The sequence below is a fragment of the Mobula hypostoma genome, chromosome 9 (assembly GCF_963921235.1).
Source record: "Mobula hypostoma chromosome 9, sMobHyp1.1, whole genome shotgun sequence".
Lineage (NCBI taxonomy): Eukaryota > Metazoa > Chordata > Chondrichthyes > Myliobatiformes > Myliobatidae > Mobula > Mobula hypostoma.
Window position 1 is genome coordinate 60,464,219 of NC_086105.1, and position 23,603 is coordinate 60,487,821.

General features: G+C 43.9%; 1 protein-coding gene across 2 annotated transcripts in view; it reads left to right on the forward strand.

Annotated features, from left to right (window-relative positions):
- Positions 1 to 23,603, forward strand: part of dcn (decorin) — a 69,675-nt gene that overhangs the window by 12,316 nt on the left and 33,756 nt on the right. For both annotated transcript variants that reach the window (XM_063059711.1, XM_063059712.1), the window contains exon 2: positions 11,078 to 11,291. In XM_063059711.1, the coding sequence (XP_062915781.1) occupies positions 11,108 to 11,291 (184 nt within the window). In that variant the 5' untranslated portion in view covers positions 11,078 to 11,107. The remainder of the gene's footprint in view (positions 1 to 11,077; positions 11,292 to 23,603) is intronic.

The following is a 23,603-nucleotide window of genomic DNA, read 5'->3' on the forward strand; positions in this document are numbered from 1 at the left end:
CCTTTGTTAATATTTAATTAATAATCTGTTAATTAATATCTATTCCCCTTCATACATACAGCCTGGCTTGCCGAGTTCCTCCAGTGTGCGTTGCAATAAACTGCTCGTGTGGCTTTCAGCTGGCAGAAGTGTGATGTGGTCATTGATAGCATTCTGATAAACTGTATTTTACAATTTGTCTGCTGGGAGTGGGCATCAGTGATAATAATTCATTGCTGCACTTCCATTCTATAATACGAGCCAGTCGTGAAGGGATTGGCTTGAGTAAGTTGGGCACCTTTGCTCCGTTTGCAACGAGCGGGATTACTCTGTGGCCAACCACTTTAATTCTACTGCCCATTACCGTTCCGACATGTCAGTCCATGGCTTCCACCATATGGCCATCCTCAGGCTGGAGGAGCGACACCTCATATGCCAACCTGATGACATGAACGTTATTTTTTTTCACTTTCAGTAATTTCTCTCCCCTCCCCTTCTCTCTTTTTCTATTTCCCATTGTCACTCCCCTGTTACCCCTTCTCCTTCCCTTTCTCCTGAGGTCCACTCTCCTCTTCTTCAGCCCTTTACTTTTCCCAGATTATCACTTCATCACCCCCTCCCCCGTCCACCTATCTGAGACCCCCGGCCCCCCCACCCCACCTGGCTTCACCTGCTTGTACTCCCTCCCCTCTGCTACCTCCTTATTCTGGCTTCTTCCCCTTTTCTTCCCAGTCCTAATGAAGGGTTTTGGCCGGAAACATCAACTCTTTATTCCTTTCCAGAGATGCTGTCTGAGCCACCAAGTTCCTCCAGCATTCCGTGTGCGGGTTGAAAATGGTAACAACTAGGGAATAATTAATTAGTTGAATTGACTGCCTTGAAATTCATCCTGACCAGGGGTGGCGAACCCAAGGCACCATGCCCAAGATGGTATAAGCAAAAGTTTTTTTTGTCACACTGCATGCATTGCTGACCCACGATTCTTTAAACCCCATCCACAGTAAAAAGAATCATAATGATTATCTTTGCTGCTAAGAGAAGCAGTGAATGATATTTTTTTTACAACCTGACAGCGGTGAAATGTTTTTACAAGAAATGTCTCACGCCAGCTTGGCGCCAGCTGGATGATTGCAAGAACGCGTGGTGTTGGATGATATGTTTTGAAATCCTCAGAGAGCTGGTGTACACATTACTATTTGGATAGTAAACGGCTACAATAACAATACTATTTAAAGATTACATTATATTTCAATTGTCTATTTAAAAGTGGTATTAATTTTTGAACAAGTGTTTCTAAAATGCTCCATTCATTTCAATCTATATCTGATATACTTTTTAGTAAAGCAATTAACACATATAAATAAACATTAAAATTTATCTTCTTGCCTTAAAAAGTTCAAGTGGAAGTTCAATTGTCATTCAACCATACATGAATACACATGAATACTCATGAATACAGCCAAACGAAACAGTGTTACTCCAGGGCCAAGGTACAAAACACAACACCAACAGTCAGACACAGCACAAGGCACATATAGCACATATAAGATATCAAATAAACATAGATTCACAAAAAAGTTGCTAATATGATGTTACTAATTAATTAACCAATGAGGATTAGGTAAAATATTTAAGGGGAACTTGAGGACGAACATCTTCTTTCAGAGGCTGGTGTTGAACAAGTTGCTAGTGGAAGTTGTGGATGCCGGCTCATTCTCAACATCTAAGAGAAGTTTGGATAAGTACTTGGATGGGAAGGGTACGGAGGGTTATGGACCAGGTGCAAGGTAATAGATTGGCACGGACTAAATGGGAGGAAGGGCCTGTTTCTGTGCTGTAGTACTCTATGACTCCACACTGTTCTTTGTTCTAAAAGGCAGCTGGATTTTAAACAGACGCTGGGGGCCAAGGTACACCAGGAAAGGAGACCATGGCACAGCGTTACTAAAAGATGAGGAGGAATCTTGGTATGCTGCAGTTGGGATCTGAGAAGTAATTAGTCATAATTGAAGAACTATGCAGAAAAACAGAGTGTAGAATTACATGAAGTATCGGTGGGTGAAATATGACAGTTATTTGACTGCATTTATCCTCCACTGTATCAGCAAGGAATTTCTGGATGTTTGCGGTAGTTAGATAACATGTCTGGCTGTCCGTAATCTCCATGTCGTCTCAGCTTTCTGCTGCTTCTCCAGTGCTCTCTCCACAAAGTACAGCGTTTAATGACTGTTCACTAAGAAAAGGGAGAAATTTAAAGATTAGCTTTATTTGCCACATGCCCATCGGAACATAGAGTGAAATGTGTCATTCGTATCAAATCAAATCAACGTAACATGACCCCAACTATTACATCTTTGGAATGTGGCAGGAAATCAGATCACCCGGAGGAAATCTATGCGATTACGGGGAGAATGTACAAACTCATTACAGACAGTGAACTCTGATCGCTGGCACCGTAATGTGTCATGCCACCTTATATGATCAGTTCAAAAGAGATCCAGAAGTGTATCTGCAATTGTAATTTTGAAAACGCTAACTCAGTGTGAATGATATCATGAATGATACTTAATGCAGGAATTAGGAGATATTCTTGTACAGTGCTATGATTTTGAAACTTGATTTATAGTTGAAATGATGAATTGCTGTGGTCATGGGGAGAGGGCAGAGCAGTGGGGCATTATAGAGGGTGAGCACGTGCTCGATGGATGGAATGGCTGTATTCTGTACGATATGATTATTAGTTCCAAAACAAAAAAAATATATATATATAATGATGGACGTGTCCAAAAGAAGTGATGATGCATTGTGAACTGTTGATTAAAGGCCCTCAGTATTGTGGACACAAGAGACTACAGACGCAGGGATCTGGGACAAAGGAAAACACAGTTAAAGGAACTTAGTTGGTCAGTCAGCATCTCAAAGGTCAAAGTAGATTTTGTGAAGAGAAATACAGATTGATTTTCATTCACATGTTCTACACACGGCATTGGGTCTCCAACCCCTCCCCTTCCTTTTCCAATCTTCCCACCATCGTTGGTTCTACCTAACGACTTTCTTTCTTAGCGGACTGTGCTGCTTTTTGTTGGTTCCACCAATCACCTTGCAGCCTCTGTCACTGTCTCCACACTTAGCCTCCCCACCTGACTCCATTGTCACATACCGTGAGGGCAGACCTTCATGGCGTGTGTATGCTGTGTATGTATTATGGCAATTCTTATTCTTATGATACGCCACTGTCTGTGAGGAGATTGAGTGTTCTCCCTCTGATCGTGTGGGTTTCTTCCCGGTGTCCCTGTTTCATCCAGCATTCCAAAGACATACGGGGTAGGGTTAGGAAGTTGTGGGAATGCTACGTTGGTGCCAGATGTGTGGTATTTACTGTCACCTTCCTGTCAGCTTGAACCAGTTTGGCCATTCTCCTCTGACCTCTCTCATTAACAAGGCATTTTCTCCCACAGAACTGCTGCTCACTGCATGTTGATTTTTGATTTTCACACCATTCTCTGTAAACTCTAGAGACTGTTGTGCATGAAAATCACAAGAGATCAACAGTTTCAGAAATGCTCAATCCACCCTGTCTGGCACCAGCAATCATTCCATTTGGATCACATTTGTTCCCCATTCTGATGTTTGGTCTGAACAGCATCTGAACCTCTTGACCGTGTCTGCATACTTTTATGCATTGAGTTGGCCACAGGATTGACAAGCATTACAAAAGTGTGCAGAAGAGCATCTCTGAACGTGCAACAATCTTGAGGTGGACGGGCTACAGCAGCAGATGACCATATTGGGTTCCACTCCTCTACCTCATACTGAGTGTAGGTTTACCTTATAAATATCTATCAGACCTCCTCTCTTTCCGTAATCTTTTCATCTATCTCAAATATTTAGGTAGGCAAGTCCAAAGATTCACTGCCCTCTGGGTGAAGAAATTTCTATTGTCCCAGCCACCCACTGCCTGCTTTTTAAAAATGCTCCCTAAAACCAACCAGGTGACCAAACCTTTGGTTACCAGTGTCATGATGTCCTTATATGTCTCAGTGTTCAGTCAGAAGCACTCTGGGACATGATGAGTGGACTCTCCACCTCACAATCTGCCTTGTTATGATCTTGCACCTCATTGCCGACTACATTGCCCTTTCTCTGCAACTGTTATACTTTATTCTGCTTTCTGTTATAGTTTCCCTCACACTACCCCAACGCGCTATGTAATGAAATGATCTCAATAGATGAAATAATAATAAAATGATTGATTTATGAACAATTCTATCCGCTTCCTCATTACTACACCAAAAGCTTCAAGCTCAGGCATTACACTCCATTCCTGGAGTGTACATTTTCAGTAACTTTTGCACTTCATTCTGCATTGCTATTGTTTTACCTTGTTTGACCTCAATGCACCGTGTAATGATTTGATCTGTATAAACAGTACGTAAGACAAGCTTTTTACTGTATCTCAGAATATGTGACAACAATAAACCAACACCAATATAAATTATTCACATTGATGTGCTCTACTTGATTGCCACATTCCCAAATGGTGATTGTAACTTAAAAGAACAGTGTAGGACTAAAGCAACAGTGGGACTTTGGCATACAAATACATACTGTAGTTCATTAAAAACAGCATTACAGGTAGACGGGATGGTGAAAAAGTTATTGAGCTGGTTTTTATCAGTCGGGGCACTGAGTATAGGAGCGGGGATATTATTTTGCAGTTGTGTAAGTCATTGGCAAGGCCCCACGAGGAGTATTGTGTACAGTTTAGGTCACCCTGTTACGGGAAAGACATGATTTAAGTGGACAGAGTGCAGAGAAGGTTTATGAGGACTTTGCCTGAGTCACAGTGAGAGATTGACCAGGATAGATCTTCATTCCTTGCACCACAGGAAAATAAGGAATGACCTTGTAGAAGTGCTTACCATTATGAGAGACACAGATTAGGTAAAGCAGTAACAATCTTTTCCCCAGCATAAGGGCAGTCCAAAACCTGGCATAGGTTTAGTGTGAGAGGGTAAAAGTTTAAAACGAGACCCAAGGGGGCAACTTTTTCCTCACAGAGGGTGGTCAGTGTATGGAATGAGCTGTCAGAGGAATTGTTTGAGGCAGACTCAATAGTATAATTTAAGAAGCACTTGGAGAAGTACATGTAGGTTAGGGCTTGGAGGGATATGGGAAATTGGGATTAATGTAGTTGGCATGGAATTGCTCTATGGTTGTAAAATGCTTTGGAAATGTTGAAGTAATGAGAGTCATAATAAATTGTAAATTAAAACTGAACTTGTGTGTAAGTGTTCTTTTCTCCTTTTTATTGAGATAAACACAGAATAGGCCCCTCTGGTCCTTCGAGCCACACCACGCAGCAACCCCCATTTTAACCCTAGCCTAATCACGGGACAATTTACAATGACCAATTTACCTACCAACTAGTACATCTTTGGACTGTGGGAGGAAACCAGAGCACCTGGAGGAAACCCACACATTCCACAGGGAGAACGTACAGACTCCTTGGAGATGACATTGGAATTGAACGCCGAACTCCGGTGCCCCGAGCTGTAATACCATTGCGGTAGATATCATGGTACAACAGCAATGCAGCTAATGGAGGAGCACCAAAACAGTCCCAGTGACCTCAGGTGCTGGCTGTGTGGAGTCTGCACGTTCTCCCTGTGAACACGTGAGTTCAATTGGTTTGCTATTGTCACATGTACTTATCAAATATTGAACAATGGACATGGAGGGGGTGTTTCCTACAGTGGGGGAGTCCAGGACCAGTGGGCACAGCCTCAGCATAGACGTCCATTTAGAACAGAGATGAGGAGGAATTTCTTTAGCCAGAGAGTGGTGAATCTGTGGAATTCATTGTTAACCACATTGTGGAGACCAAAGCATTGGCATATTTAAAGCAGAGTTTGATGGGTTCTTGATTAGTCAGGGCGTCAAAGGTTATGGGGAGAAGGCAAGAGAATGGGATCGAGAAGGGTAATAAATCAGCCATGATGGAATGATGGAGCAGACTCCTAACTCTGCTCCGATGTCTTATGTAGTGACCTACAATGAAAAGCTTTGTTTTTCATATCGTCCATACTGATTGCTTGCACAGTGCACTGAGGTGGTACAGGAGAAGATAATAACAGAATGCTGAGTAAAACAGTAACCAAGGAGAAAATGCAGTGCAAAAAAATCATGTGTTTAGGCCATAATGAGCCTCATTTCTTCTCGGTGCTCCATTCTTCCTCCTACATCCCAAAGATGTGCAAGTTGATTGGTTAATTGCACCCTGTAATTTGCATGTGGATTGGTTTGGAATCTGGGAGGGGTTAATCGAAATACAGGAGTATAAATGTGATTGGTGGAAGGTGATGTTTGATGGTTTGGTTTTTATGGATGGGGAGGGGGGTGCTTTTTCTGCACAGTATGACCCTAGTTGCTTAGTTTTAAACCTGTGCAGCAAGCCCAATTATCCAATTCTTGTCCAAGTTGGCTGTTTGATCTCAACGTTTTCACTCACAGCTACTGTGCATCTTAATGTGAGCAACAGAGTTGGTGTCAGTGATGTTTGGTTTAATATGATATTAACACTGTGTCACAAAAAAACTTTGACAAACTTCGATACATGCACAGTGGAGAGTATCTGAACTGGTTGCATCATAGCCTAGTTTGGAAACACCAAAGTCTAGTAACTGAAAAGGCTGCAGAGAGTGTTGATTTAGCTGAGGCCATTACAGTAAAGCCATACTCACCATTGAGCATATTTAAATGGAGAGCTGCCACAAGATAGCAGCATCCATCATCAAAGCCCCCCTGCCGTACATTCCTTATCCTCTTCTTGCTACTAATATTGGGCAGGAAGCCTTAGGTCCCACACCCCAGGTTCAGGTGCAGTTATTACCCCTCAACCATCAGGCTCCTGAACCGATGTGGATAACTTCACTCATCACTACTTTGAACTGACTCCACAACCTACAGACTCACTTCCAAGAACTTGACAACTCATCTCCTCAGTATTACTTATTTGCACAGTTCATCCTTCGCCATTGGTGGTTTGTCAGTCTTTGTTTATGATTAGTTTTCCATAAATTCGGTTGTATTTCGTTATTTTCCTGAGAATGCCTGCAGGGGAATGAATCTCAAGGTAAATATACTGACACATACATACATACTTTGATAATAAATTCTACTCTGGCTTTGACTGAGGAAATGGCCAGTCACTGACCCTGAGCGGAGCAATACTGAAATCAATTTTCTTCATTTCTAAACCAGCGTTTACTCAAATTCCCCGGGAACTTGGCTGTTAGTAGGGAGGAACCCAGACAAACCCCAGTTTCAGAATAACATCCAGACTAACCACTATGTGAAGGTTCCTTATTATGATAAGGCAGTCTCACTGAAGGATAATCCCCAACTCATGTGGGAGAATGGCCCCCAAGTAATCCCGAGCAGCACAGTAACGTAACGGTTAGTGCGATCGCTTCGGAGCGCCCAGTGATCACTGATTGGGGATCGATTTCTGCTGCTGTCTGTGAAGAGTCTGGACGTTCTCTCGGTGACCGTGTGGGTTTCCTCCGGGTGCTCTGCTTTCCTCCCATATTCCAGGTACATGTGGTTTAGGGCTGGGCATGCTATGTCAGTGTCAGAAGCACGGTGACACTTGTGGGCTCATCCTCAGGCAGCATTAAGATGACGTGGTAAGCAGCGACTGCATTCCGCTGACATCCACAATCACAGCTACTGGTGCTGTAGTAAGCAACGTCGTTTTAAGCCTTATTTAATTAAATTTTTTTAAAAATATAAAAAAAAGGCAAAGTACTGCTGCCATAAAACAACTAATTTCATGAGAACATGAGGAGATCTGCAGATGCTGGAATTTCAAGCAACACACATAAAATTTGCTGGTGAACGCAGCAAGCCAGGCAGCATCTCTAGGAAGAGGTACAGTCGATGTTTCGGGCCGAGACCCTTCGTCAGGACTAACTGAAGGAAGAGCTAGTAAGAGATTTGAAAGTGGGAGGGGGAGGGGGAGATCCAAAATGATAGGAGAAGACAGGAGGGGGAGGGATGGAGCCAAGAGCTGGACAGTTGATTGGCAAAAGGAATATGAGAGGATCATGGGTGGCAAAAGGGATATGATATGCCAGTGATATTAAACCTGATTCTGATTCTGAGGCAGTGTTGGCTGTTGACGTAAACCAATGCATTACACTGTGAAAAATAAAGCTAACCTTAACCACACAATCCATTCTACAAAAGTCTTCTTCAAAATAACATTTCCTTCTGCTGCTTGAAAGAATGTGCCATTTCATTCAAAACGGTAACTAGATATTGTGACCATTATTGTATTTGGAACCATTATAATTTCCACCAATGGAAAATATTCCTGCTTATAAACAGGACACTGGAGACTTCTGGAGGGATTATATTATAGCAGGCAATAGACTTTTTCCATTACTATTTTGGACTGAAGGCTTTTGACTTGTGCCACGGTGACTGGTGCGGAGTCTATTATTATTTGTCATTTATATAAACGATGTGGATAATTATACCACACACACCAACCCTCACAGAGGGGTCAGAAGTGGAGAGAGTGAGCAGTTTCAAGTTCCTGGGTGTCAAGATCTCTGAGGACCTAACCTAGTCCCAGCATATCAATGCAGTTATAAAGAAGGCAAGACAGCAGCTATACTTCATTAGCAGTTTGAAGAGATTTGGCATGTCAACAAATACACTCAAAAACTTCTATAGATGTACCATAGAGAGCATTCTGACAGGTTGCATCACTGTCTGGTATGGAGGGGCTACTGCACAGGACTGAAAGAAGCTGCAGAGGGTTGTAAATCTAGTCAGCTCCATCTTGGGTACTAGCCTACAAAGTACCCAGGACATCTTCAGGGAGTGGTGTCTCAGAAAGGCAGCATCTATTATGAAGGACCCCCAGCACCCAGGGCACGCCCTTTTCTCACTGTTACCATCAGGAAGGAGGTACAGAAGCCTGAAGGCACACACTCAGTGATTCAGGAACAGCTTCTTCCCCTCTGCCACCCAATTCCTAAATGGACACTGAACTCATGAACACTACCTCACTTTTTTAATATATATTATTTCTGTTCTTTGCACAATTTTTAATCTATTCAATATACGTAGAACAGAGTGAATTAGGAGAATAAATACATTGTTCCCTGAAAGTGACGTCACAACTCAACAGGGCATTGAAGAAAGTGTTGCACATGTCAAGTCACTCATTTGGGATGTAAAGTTGCAGTTGTACAAGATGTTGGTAAGGTCGCAATTGGAGTATTATGTAGGGTTTTGGTTACTCAGTTGTAGGAAAGATAATATTAAGCAGGAAAGAGTGAAAATGTGATTTAAGAGAATGTTGCATGGATTTGAAGGTCTGAGTTATAGGGAGGGGTTAGGCAGGCTGGGACTTTACTCATTGGAGCAAGGGAGACTTGTCTAAAATCATGACAAACATAGATAGGAGAAATGTACACTGGCATTTCTCTTGGGGAAGGTAATCAAACACGGCTGAGATTTCAGGTGAGAGGGGAAAGATTTCAAAGGAACTTGAAAGTCAATTTCTTTACACAGTGCGAATGCTTATATGGAATGAGCTGCCATAGCCCTCATCCATGTATTTATCTAAACTTCTCTGAAATGTTACAATTCAACCCACATCCACCTCTTCTGCTGGCAGCTCGTCCCACACTCTCCCCACCCTCTGACGGAAGAATTTCCCCCTCCGATTCCCCTTGAAAGGTACTTTATTTTCTAGAGCGTAGGAGAATGAGAGGAGATTTGATTGAGGTATACAAAATTATGAGGGGTACAAGTAGGGTAAACGCAAGCAGGCTTTTTCCACTGAGATTGGATGAGACTAGAACAGGAGGTCATAGGTAAAGGGTGAAAGGTGAACTATTTAAAGGGGGCACAAGGGGGAACCTCTTCAATCAGGGTGGTGAGAGTGTGGAACCAGCTGCCAGTGGAAGAGTTGAATGTGGTTTTGATTGCAACATTTAAGAGAAATTTGAGTAAATACTTGGATGGGAGGAGTATGGAGAGCTATGGTCTGGGTGCAGGCACGTTGAAGGGACTAGGCAGATTATAGTCAGCATAGACGAGATGGGCCAAAGGGCCTGTTTCTGTGCTGTAGTGTCTTTGACTCTACTTCTGTAAATTAGATTTGATTTGCTTCATTTGTCATGTGTATATCAGAACATTGAAACATACAGTGAAATACGTTGTTTGCATCAAATCGGATCAGCGAAGGTTGTGCTGGGGGTGGCCCTCACGCGTTGCCACACTTCGGGTTCCAATATAGCACGTCCACAACTTACTGTCTTTGGAATGTGGGAGGAAATCAGAGCACCCAGAGCAAATCCATGCAGTAACTGGGAGAAAGTGCAAACTCCTTATAGACAGCAGTGGGAATTGAACCGCAATCTGTGATTGCTGTAAAGCTATTGCACTGGCCACTATGCCACCATTCCCTCTTCCAGCCCAGCTGATCTGTGCCGACCAAGATTTCCACCTAAGCTAGTTGCATTTGCCCATGCTTGGCCTATATTCCTCGAAACCAGGGGTTCCCAACCCTTTTTATGCCACGGACCCCTACCATTAACCGAGGGGTCCACACTTTCCCATCATTGAGATGTTCCCACAACCAATGATCTCACTTTCAAGGACTCTTTATCTCATCATCCTGTGTTCTCGTTATTTATTGCTATTTGTTTATATTTGACTTTGCACAGTTTGTTGTCTTCTGCACTCTACTTGATTTTTCATTGATCCTGTTATAGTTACTATTCTATAGATTTGGTGAGAATGCCCATAGGAAAAAGAATCTCAGTGTTGTACATGATGATATATATGTACTTTAATGATAAAATTTGCTTTGAACTTTGAGCCCAGGTTGGGAAGCCTTGCTCTAAACCATTTGTATCCATATATCTGTCCAAATATTGTGGACAATCATGTACAGGGAAACTAATGGTTAATTGGGGGGGGGGTTTAAAGGTCATGTCGCGATGGGTGGATCTCCATATAACCTTTGTCACTGCTGTTAACTATATTTCACCTCTGTTCCCTTTCCTTACTCCAGGCTACGTTGCAGTGCTACCTGGGATCAATCATGCGTGTGGTCATATCCTTGGCGTTCCTTCTCACCGCCTGCTGGGCCAGGCCATTTGAACAGATGGACTTCCTCGAATTCATGCTGGAGGACGAAGGCTCTGCTTTTCCCCCGGATGACGTTATGCCCATGTGTCCTTTTGGCTGCCAGTGCCATCTACGAGTGGTTCAGTGTTCTGACCTGGGTAAGTCATGCAACTGCGAACTGCTTTGTACCTGGACTTCCCTGTTCCTGTTGGAATGTATAGAACACTAAACTGTACAGCACAGTATGGGCCTGTTAACCAGTTGCTAACCCAACTGTACAGCACAGTATGGGCCTGTTAACCAGTTGTTAACCCAACTGTACAGCACAGTATGGGCCTGTTTACCATTTGTTAACCCAACTGTACAGAACGGTATGGGCCTATTAACCAGTTGTTAACCCAACTGTACAGCACAGTATGGAACTGTTAACCCACCAGGTCGGGCTATACAAGTTTAAATACAATCTACTGTCACTCAACCGTGCACATATATACTGTCAAATCACATCCCTCTGGACCAAGGTGTACAACATAGTAAACATAACTCACACACACAACACATAAAGTAATATCCCCACAAATAAATTAACAAATAATGAGGTGCATTTACGACACAAATTAAAAAGTAAACAATATCATGCTACTGGCACTTCATGTGTGATGAGACCTGGGTGGTGGCGGGGAGTTTGGTAGTCTCACAGCCTGGAGGAAGAAGCTGTTTTCCTTCCTAACAGTCCTTGTCCTAAAGCTACAGTACCTCCTGCCTGATGGTGGGGGGGGGGGTGTCAAAGGGATTGTTGGACGGAAGGGAGGGATCATTGATGATACTAAGGGCTGAGGGGTGGAAGTGAGATCTTGATGGTCCTCTCTGCAGTCCTTGCATCCTTTGTAAGGACTTGCAATCTGATGCCTTGCAATTCCCATTCCAGACAGTGAGAGACTGAGGGAGACAGAAACATCGAGGCGGCAGGCGATGTGTTTGCTAAACGCCGGCTGCCGTTAGACGAAGGCCCCTGTACTCGTGCGATCCCTCTCTCTCTTGATGGAAAGTGAGAGCCTCTTGGTCCTCAAGATGGGGGTGGGGTGGTGGTGTTGGCTTGGAGAAGCAACGTGGAGGATAATAACATTGGAACAGTGAGTTGCTGGTCTTCGCTCTCGTTGTTGCAGGAGCGACCTTTCTCTCCCTCGATGGAAAGAGACCAAAGTGCTGGGATATGGGCTCTGGATCAAGGACTCTTTGGGGAAATTTTGTTGTTGCTTGCATGGTGGGGAGGTGAGTGAGGGTGGGGGTCTGATGCTTCCACTGGTGCAAGTTGTGGGGGGAGGGGGAGAGAGTTGATGCTTCTGATGCTGCGTGTGTGAACGGGAGGTGGAGTGGGGCTTTGGGGTTTTGATGTTTATACCAGTGGTCCCCAACCACCAGACCGGTACCGAGCTGCAAAGCATGTGCTACTGGGCCGCGAGGAAACGATGTGAGTCAGCTGCACCTTTCCTCATTCCCTGTCACGCACTGTTGAACTTGAACATAGGGTTGCCAACTGTCCCATATTTGCTGGGACATCCCGTATACTGGGCTAACTTGGTTTGTCCCGTATTTCCCCCGCTAAGGTAAAGCATTCCTATGAAACATTTTGTGCCGAAATGGCGTAAAGCGCAGAAACAATTACCATTAATTTATATGGAAAAAATTTTTAAGTGTTCCCAGACCCAAAAAAAACCTACCAAATCATTCCAAATAACACACAAAACCTAAAATAACACCAACATATAGTAAAAGCAGGAATGATATGATAAATACCCAGTCTATATAAAGTAGAACTAATGTACGTACAGTGTAGTCAGGAAGATGAAGGCAAAACCGATTTGTGGAAAAAAATCGGCACCTACGTGCATGTGCATGTCACGCATGCGCACACAGGTGCCCATGCAAGGCTTCATGGTCATAGTAGTCGTTCCTGGGGTAAAGTGTCCTGAGATTTGACTGCTACTTCTGTCCCTTATTTGGGAGTGAGAAAGTTGGCAACCCTAACTGTAAAAGACATGTTGAGGTGAGATTAACCCTACTTGCACAACCCCCTGGTCAGCCGGTCCGCAAAAATATTGTCAATATTAAATCGGTGCAAAAAAGTTTGGGGACCCCTGGTTTATATCATTCATTCTATGGGGTTTCTTGTTTCGTGGATGTCTGTGAAGATTAAGAATTTCAGGTTGTATACTGTATACATTCTCTGATATTAAAATTAACATTTGAAGCTTTGAACCTTTGCTGCTGTGGGTCCAGACCCTCTTGATAGTTCTCCTATAAAATTGGTTACAAATATATAAACCTATAAAAACCTGCTGCATGACCAGTCTGTCCAGCACAGCCCATAACCCTCCAATTTTCTTACATCCATGTGCCTATCTACGAGTGTTATAAATGTCCCTATTGTATCATCCTCAACTACCTCTCCCCGGACAGTACATTCTAGACACCCATCACGCTACGAAATATAAAGAAAAATTAAACTGCCCTGAACTTTCCTCCACTCAGCTTAAATTGGTGTCCTTTTGAATTGGTCATTACCTGGTTGCAATTGGAATTAGTTCATTAGTGTCACATGGACTGAGAAACAGTGCAAAGCTTGTTGTTCAGATTGAACAATCCGGCGGGAGGAGACAGAGCAGTGCGCCACACGTGCGCATCCCTCCAGTGAAAAATGATATCGTATCCATTAAATAGGGGCTGTGGGCAATTCTGATTTGATGGAGACAGACGTGAAAGTACAGAGGAACATCTGGAGAAATTTCTGAAACGCCAGTTCGCTGCTGTCGTTACTGCGTGATCGTGAATCTTCCGGAGGGAAGGCCTCAAAATCCCCGGCTTTGCCTGCTGTTGGCGACCGAGATTGAGATCGAATCGTTCGGACAGAGATGGCGCTTAGCACTCGGTGTCGGAGAGCTGATTGGAGGCTCGAAGTTTTCGGACGACTCAGAGTCGGACTGTGGTCGGGCATGGCAGGGAGAGTTCTTCTTCCTTCTCCCGTCTGCGTGAGATGTGGGACATTTGAGAGACTTTGAACTTTTTACTGTGCGCATGGACTTCTTCATCAAGTTACGGTATTGTTCCACTGTTGTAACTATATGTTATAATTATGTGGTTTTGTTAGTTTTTTCAGTCTTGGTCTGTCCTGTGTTTTGTGATATCACACCAGAGGAAATATTGAATCATTTCTTAATGCATGCATTACTAAATGACAATAAAAGAGGACTGCGTGTCTTCATAATCTAAAAATCATTACATAGTGCATTGAGCTAGAATAATACAAAACAATAACAATACAGAATAAAGTGTAAAAGCTACACAGAAAGTGCAAGATGATAGCGAGGTAGATTGGGAGGTCAAGTGTCCAACTAATCGTACTGGGAAACTATTCAATAGTCCCTGTGTAAGTTTACTCTTGTTTCCATGTCCTTTGTCCTGAACAATGTAGAGAGTTGTGGACGTAGCCCAGCACATTGCAGAAGTAAACCATCCATGCAGGAACTCTGTCTGCGCTTCTCACTGACTCGGTAAAGCAGCCAACGTAACCAAGAACCCCACCCGCCCTGAACATTCTCTCTTATCCCTCCCCCCCCCCCAGTGGGCAGTAGATATAAAATCCTGAAACTTGTACCCCTAGGTGCAAGGACAGCTTCTTCGTGGCCTAAGGTAGAAGGAGATGAGTTATACAGTTCTCTTGCCAGTGATGGCATGTGGCCAAGTGGTTAAGGCGTTCGTCTAGTGATTCAAAGGTCGCTAGTTCGAGCCTTGGCTGAGGCAGCGTGTGTGTCCTTGAGCAAGGCACTTTACCACACATAGCTCTGCGACGACACCGCTGCCAAGCTGTATGGGTCCTAATGCCCTTCCCTTGGACAACATTGGTGTCATGGAGAGGGGAGACTTGCTGCATGGGCAACTGCTGGTCTTCCATACAACCTTGCCCAGGCCTGCGCCCTGGAAACCTTCCAAGGGGCAAATCCATGGTCTCATGAGACTAACAGATGCCTATAAATTACATGCACATGCAGTTCAACTCTTTCAGTGATTATGCAGGAAGTTTGAAGTTAATAACTCATCGGGTGATTGATAAGTTTGTGACCTAAGGTAGAAGGAGATGAGTTATTAACTTCATAATCACTCAAAGATGTACATGTAATGAGAGCTATATAACTCAGCTCCTTCCACCTCAGACCATGAACTTATCAATCACCCATCTGCAGACACTTTCTGGAGGTCCAAGATCCGTATGCTCCACGACTGCTCGACTAAGTGTGTATTTAGGAGGGGACTATGTTGAAAAATAAATGTGCTAGGTCTTCTAAAATTGACTCCTTCTGCCTTAGGCCCCAAACATATCAATCACACCTTGTAGCTTAGAAATACAGTTGTGTCAGCATGAATTAATCAGTTTGATGCCTGGTGGAAAAAGCTGTCCCGGAGCCTGTTGGTCCTGGCTTTTATGCTGCGGTACCGTTTCCCGGATGGTAGCAGCTGGAATAAATTGTGGTTGGAGTGACTCGGGTCTCCAATGATCCTTCGGGCCCTTTTTATACACCTGTCCTTGCAAAAGTCCTGAATCTTGGGAAGTTCACAACTACAGCTGCGCTGGGCTGTCCACACCACTCTCTGCAGAGTCCTGCGACTGAGGGAAGTACAGTTCGCATACCAAGCAGTGATGCAGCCAGTCAGGATGCTCTCAATTATGCCCCTGTAGAAAGTACTTAGGATTTGGGGACTCTTGCCGAACTTCTTCAACCATCTGAGGTGAAAGAGGTGCTGTTGTGCATTTTTCACCACACAGCTGGTGTGTACAGATCACATGAGGTCCTCGGTGATGTGGATGCCGAGGAACTTGAAACTTTTAACCTCTCAACCCCAGATCCTTTGATGTCAAGAGAGGTTAGCCTGTCTGTATTCCTCCTGTAGTCCACAACCAGCTCGTTTGTTTCTGCGAAATTGAGGGAGAGGTTGATTTCTTGACACCACTGTGTCGGGGTGATGACTTCTCTGTAGGCTGCCTCGTTATTATTTGAGATAAGGCCAATCAAGGTAGTATCGTCAGCAAATTTACTTGGTAGATTCGAGCTGTGGGAGGTGACACAGTCATGGGTATACACAGAGTAAAGGAGGAGGCTTAATACACAGCCCTGAGGGGCTCCTGTTTTGAGAGTCAGAGGGGCAGAGGTGAGGGACCCCACTCTTACCACCTGCCGGCGATCTATGTTTCTATGTTTCTATGTTTCTATGTAAGTCCAGGATCCAGCGGCACAAAGCAGGAACAAGGCCGAGGTCTCTGAGCTTCTTGTCGAGCCTGGATGGAACTATGGTGTTGAATGCTGAACCGTAGTCCGAGAACAGCATTCTCACCTAAGCATCTTTCTCCAGATGTGTAAGGACAGTGTGTAGAGCTGTGGCTATTGCGTCATCTGTCGATCAGTTGTGTTGGTAGGTGAATTGTAGGTGGTCCAGCGGGGGTGGCGGCAAGCTGCAGAAAGAGGTTCCGGGGAGGCTTGAGGAACAGTTACCAAAAGCACAATTATCTTTGAGAAATGAACTTCTTCTCTTATCTAAACTTAACAAAAAGCAGGGCCTGAACATTTAAAAAAAATAAAAGCTCCTTACTTAATATTTCATGTACTTTTTCTGTACTTGTGGCTTTTACTTGTAGTTTTTATGTACAATATGAAAGTTTAATGAATAATTATTTGAGACTAGTTCTTTATGAATGCAGTTTAGAAGCCAGCCTGTTTTTGACGAGTCCTGTGAACTAATTTTGCCGCTATTTATTCTGTTGGGTAATTCTATTTAATGCACTGAAGTGACCGATTACTTTTACACAGAGCAACACTGAACTCTCCAAAAACACAAGTGGGCAAGTTGATACAGCTGGCCTTGCTGTGTTTATTTATTTGTTTAGCAATTTAGCACGGTAGCAGGTCCTTTTGCTGCAATGACCCTCCCCCCCCCCCAACCCCCGCTGCCCATTTAAACCCAGATGGCCTATTATGTCTTTGGGTCGGAGGAAACTGGAGCACCTGAGGCAAATTCACTGGGTCACACAGAGGACTTCTTACAGGCAGCGGCCAGAATTGAACCCAGGCTGCGAGTGCTGTAATGGCGTTATGCTAACATCTGTCCTATTGTGCTTCTACCCTGCTTGACTCTTTACCTTTAGAATACCACAGAATTCCTTTTTAGGGGAAGCTGGATAAATTCACGAGGAAGAAAGGAAAGGGACGATGGTGTGGGAGAGGTGTATTGCTTCCTCTCCTCATCGCTTTCCCTTTATTCCTGGTGTGCTGTCCATTTTCTGCAGCCTTTGTCATCTCCACCTGTCTTCTCCCAGCTCTCAAGGTTCAGTATTGTTTAATGTCCTATCCAGTATGCATATGTAAAAAATAATTGCTACTCCGGATTCAATGCAGCACAGAAAAAACACATACAATAAGGTAAAGAACACAATTAATAAAACACAAATATAAATACATACCATAGCTTATGTACATAGATTTCTTTGTATGTCCATAAAGTGATGCTCGGACAGGAGTGTCTGTGCATAACGTGACTGACAGGAAATGATAAAGTCGTGGTGGGGTTAGAGGGCGGAGGTGTTGAGCAATCTTACTGCTTGGGAACAGTAACTATTTTTGAGTCTGGTGGTCCTGGCATGGATGCTACGTAGCCTCCTCCCTGATGGGAGTGGGACAAACAGTCCATGAGCAGGGTGGGAGGGACCCTTCACGATGTTACTGGCCCTTTCTTGGCACCTTTCTGTATGCACGTCCTTGATGCGGGTAGGCTGGTACCGGTGAAGTGTTGGGCTGTTTGACTACCTGTTACTGTCCGTCACATTCTCACTCTCCTCCTGTTTATCAACTCCCCCACTCACCTGGATCCACCCATCACCTGCCAGCTCCTGCTCTACCCCATCCCTTCACCTTTTCATACCGGTTACCTCCCCTCTTTCATTCCAGTCCTGACGAAAGGTCCCGGCCCAAAACACTGACAGTCTATACAGTCCATTTCCTTACACAGATGCTGCCGAACCTGCTGAGTTCTTCCGGCATTTCGTGTGCTGCTGCAGAGGTCCCTTTTAAATACCACCACACTCTGAGAATGATAAAGATTAGCTTTATTTGTCACATCTCATTCATTATCAAGTTCAAGTTTATTGTCATTCAAATGTACACAGCTAAATGAGGCAATGTTCCTCAGGGACGAAGGTGCAAGACATTTTACATATGTCACATACAGCACATAAAATAATATTAACACAATAATATTATTCTGCTGATGTACAAGTTGGCATTTAATGCATATACAACATATATGAAGCCAAATTAACCAAGTATGCAGAGTTAAGCTCAGAGTGCAGAGACAGAGGATGGAAGGTCTCACGCTATCCATTCGAAGTAGGCTGCCATGGGTTTATTGCGTTCACTCTCCAGAAGTGGCTGCGTGACCTTGGCTTCACTAGAAGAGAGATCAAGTCAACTAGCTGAGGCAGCAGAGACAGGATCAGCGTGGGTGTGAACCAAGAACGTCCAGAGGGGCAGATAGTCGGACAGTGTATACATCTTTTGCAAACCCTTCAGTAGTTACATAGACACCTGAAGAGCAGACTATCTGTTGTATGGAATTGACCAACAACTCTGATAGAGGCAGATGCCAAGTTTTTAAGCTCACCAGTGGGAGGAGGTGCTTTAGCACTGCTGGCCCACCACCTCGAGGGAGTCTTGATCATAAGCGGGTCGAAACTCCTGAAGACAGGTGGCAGATCAACTGATGATCCCACTGGTGATAGCACAGGACAGTTAACATCTTAGTCCATGTGTATTTTCAATTCAATTCAATACACGGTATAATGCTACTGACGCTGTCATAAATAATGTGTACTGGGTGATTGCAGGGTGTTCAGAAGCCTCACAGCCTGAGGAAGAAGTGACATGTGCTGTTTGTGTCAATGACAAACACTGTTCAAGATGTCCTGGGGGCCAGTCTCGCGAGTGTCGCCAACGTGCCCACAGCTTACTAACCTTAACCCTGACTGTACGCCTTCGGCAAGTGGGAGGAAAACAGAGCATCCAGTGCAAATCCTGCCAAGTGGTAAGACACGGGTCAGAGTCATACACTACTGGGAGCACTGCCTAGTGAGACACCATTGCCCCTGGAAAAGGTGTCACAGATCTACAAAGCTGGGAAGTAGAAAGGTTGGATGGATGACAGAAGGCATTAAGGGGAGCACTGTGAGGGCAAGCACCAGCAAGATGTCTTTGGTGTGGCCGGAGAGGTTGATATCAAGATCAGGAAAGACGTGCCCCAAGTAAGGAGGAAAGTTGTGCTTCACCTGGTTTGTAAATTGTGCATCATATTGAGGGAGGGACTGGATGAACATGAGCTGGATGAGATTATCCATCAAAAACAGAGCCAGGCAAGCATTCAGAGTGCTAGTTAGACACATTGTTCCTGGGGCCAAATATTTTGTCAAAGAAATATGTATTTGATAATCTTAGACATAGATAATGTGTGAAGAACAACTGGAGATATTCCAACTGGACCGGCTTTTGAACTAGTGTGGATAACATCAATCACCTCGATTCTGGAACTGACTTCAAAGCCGACAGACTCTTTACAACTCATGTTCTCAGTGTTATTTTTTATTTGCAGCTTTTCTTATTTTCCCATCGGTCTCTGTTTATGTGTAGTTTTTTAAAAAAAATCTATTGAATTTTTTCCTGAAAAAAATGAATCTCAGGATAGTACAGTATATCGTAACATATATGTACTTTAATAATAAATTCACTTTGAACTGGACTGTGAAGCCATCTGGTTCAAATGATAAACTCAAGTGATTCTGCAGTTGCTGGAAATCCAGAGGAACGCAGTAGATCAAGCAGTTGATGTTTCATGTGGAGAATCTTCATCAGGACCCAAAATGTCGACTGTTTATTCCTCTCCATAGATGCCGCCCGACCTGCTGAGTTCCTCCAGTACTTTGTGCCTGTTACATGTATGAGGTTCTTCTGGCCTGAGCGATAATCTTCAGGTCATGCAGTTGTAACCAGTGAGGAAGACGAGCCACGTGACCACCCCACACTGAAAAGTACTGGCAGATGCTCTCTGTAGTTAGCGAGAGCAGAGATTTGAGATCAGCATTTCATTATAGCAGCGCACACCTATAATTGGAGTTATGCTGTAACAATGACAGGATCAATAAAAGCACACCTGTGACAGGACCATGAAGATTAATTTAATCGAGCAGGCACTTTAATGAAAATGTCCTCCTTGGGAATAGGAGTCAAATACAATCTAGCCTTGAGTGAGACAGAACAAACAATGGAACACCCACAAAGGTCTGTTTCAGTCACACCTGAGGAGATGAGTCGGGCAGACTGGCGAAAGCAGAGATAGCAGCTCCAAAACACATCCCTAGCCCTTTCTGATGTGTCTGTTCAGAAATCAGTAGGCAAGCTAAGAATCTTCCCTCGGTGAAGGTCTGAAGGTAATTAGCGAAACTGTACCTGACCTGAGCAAGGGAAATGAAGAATTGTTGTGTTGAGTGCAAATCACTGGTTCCAGTGCATCATCTGGAAATGACTCCTTATGGAGACGAAGGCCATCTTGCCACAACAGTAGGGGAATTTTGGAGGAGGTGATACTGCACTCGGACATCTCAGTGGGGGTGTTGACAATGGCAGATGAAGGATTAATTTGGAGAGGAGGCAGTGAGGGGAGAGATAGTGTGACTGGAAGCTGAGAGCCCTACTGAGCAGATGCACTGAGGTTGAACAAGACCATGAGACACGGAGCAGAATTAGGCCATTTGGCGCATCGAGTCAGCTCCACCATTTCATCATGGCTGACTTATTCTCCCTCTCAACCCCGTTCTCCTGCCTTCTCCCCGTAAGCTTTGATGCCCCTGACTAATCAAGATCCTATTAATCTCGGGTTTAAATATACCCAATGACTTGGCCTCCACAGCCGTCTGTGGTGAGGAATTCTGCAGATTCAAGTTGAGAATGGATGAAGTCTGCTTTGTAAGTTATGATGAAAATAGTCAGAAACCAAATCCAGCAGAAGTCAGAGTAGTAAAGGGGCGATTCAACCCTGCAGAATGTTGCAGGACAACATGGGGCAGTCATACATCTAAACACATCTCTGCATTATCTGAATGTGAACCACAGACTAAGAAGGTGATGGAATGGTGTTGAGTGGGTGCTCCTCAACTAGCAGACTTCTGCGTGCTGATGAGACAGTCAGAGTAGAACTTGTGCTCCAATACTTTGAGACATGATAAACAGACAATACTGATTATTGTCTTTAGGGTGGTCAGGGATAGTGTAAACAGAGAGAGAGAGTGACAGAGAAAAAGCTCTGACGATATTCAAGGTGTGTTATTCCCAGCTTGAGAAGGAACTGCTTCCTGTGATCGGTGGATCACAGTTTCGGCAAAGCACAGGAGCATCACCTGTGTGTGTGGGAACAGTGATCACAAGTCATTGGAAAGTACGGCTGTTCGTCTCATGCTGAGAGCTCCAGGAGTGCAGGTGCGGCTGTGGGTGTAGCTGCAAGAGGTTCTACCGATTAGATTAGATTAAGATTATATTCAACTTTATTGTCATTGTGCCGAGTACAGATACAAAGCCAACGAAATGCAGTTAGCATCTAACCAGAAATGCAAAGAATAGTGTTATTTACAAAATAACTACGAATAAAAAGTAAGTGCTACAGCACACAAATATAAAAGTACTGAGACAGTACAATATGGGTGCAATACTGCTTAGCGCTGTGATGTGAGGTTCAGCAGGGTCACAGCCTCAGGGAAGAAGCTCTTCCTGTGCCTGCTGGTGCGGGAGCGGAGGCTTTTGTAGCACCTACCGGATGGAAGGAGAGTAAAAAGTCCATGGTTAGGGTGAGATACATCCTTGATAATGCTTTTCACCCTGCCCAGGCTGCGTTTATGGTAGATGTTCTCAATGGTGGGCAATTGGGTGCCGATAATCCACTGGGCAGTTTTCACCACACGCTGGAGTGCTTTGTGGTCTGATACGGGTCAATTGCCATACCACAGTGAGATGCAGTTGGTGAGTATGCTCTCAATGGTACAGCGGTAAAAGTCCGTCGGTATCCTGGGACAGAGGTGAGCTTTCTTGATGCTCTGTAGGAAATGCCATCCCCAATGCCAACCTCCTCACTCTTGGCACTCCTTCTGTGCCACCTGTTCCACACCCCTCCCACGACGCTCCACCCTCACCATTCCCAACATCCTTTACTCCCGCCAGATTTACAAACTTGCTCTCCGACCCACATTGACAAATTCAGTACCCTAGCTATATATATAGGTACCCTAACTCTATATATATCTACATGTAGGACTTTTGCACAGTACTGTATGTCCAACAAATAAAGCTAACCTTTTATCTTTTCATCATGTGCAGAATCAATCACAATGGGGTTGCTTAGCAACCTTCCTGATGCCAGATATTCTCCACTGTCAAAGCCAGTTTTAATTGGGGAGGCTAGACTTGTAGCTTCAGGCTCAATTGTGAGTGAAGTGTTGTCCAATTTAATTCCATTCAGGCCCTATGAATGAACGCAAAGATTTTACTGATTCCTGGATGGTATTGTAGATTTTTGCCGGTGTTATTTTGAATGCTAATTCCTGACTGATCTCCCATTGCCATCCATTTCCATTGTAGAATGCAATAGCTGTCTCTGAAGTGAAATAAAGTAACACAGCTCCAAGAGTTATAACACTAAGTCACAGAGTTGCCTAATTATCTAATTAATTGTTTATTTAATAGATATCTTTATAATTTAAAAAATTAGCTTCTTAAATATTTGTTTTAAAAGTTAGCTTTATTTGTCATATATACATCAAACCAGACAGAGAAATACAACTTTTGCGTGACATCAGATTAGCAAGTATTTTTCTGGGCAGCCCACACGTGTCGCCAAGCTTCTAGTGCCAACATAGCATGCTCACAATTCACCCACCCTAACCTGTACATAGTTGGAATTAAAATTTTGAAAATTTTTAATATTTTCAATAAGTAATAAATATCTATTTCATAATCTATCCATTACTAACCTTAAAATACAGAATAACAAAATGTTATTTGTAGAAGTTCTTGACACACAAATCTGCAGATACTGGAATCTGGAGTTACACATAAAACGCTGGAAGAGCTCAGCAGGTCAGACAGGATCTGTGGAGGGTGATGGGTGGTCGACAGTTTGGGTCTCGGTCCTTGTGAAACTAGCTCCATTAGACAATTTGGTCAACGTGGACAAGTTGACCTGAAGGGCCTGTTTTCAGGCGATACCAGACCTACTTTACAAAGCTGTTGCACTATTCACACCTCAATCAACTCATCACCTGTAATCCCTAGTTTCACCCCTTTCCCCTCTCTCCCCTCTCTGTATCTTGCTTCATTCCTGGGCTGTTC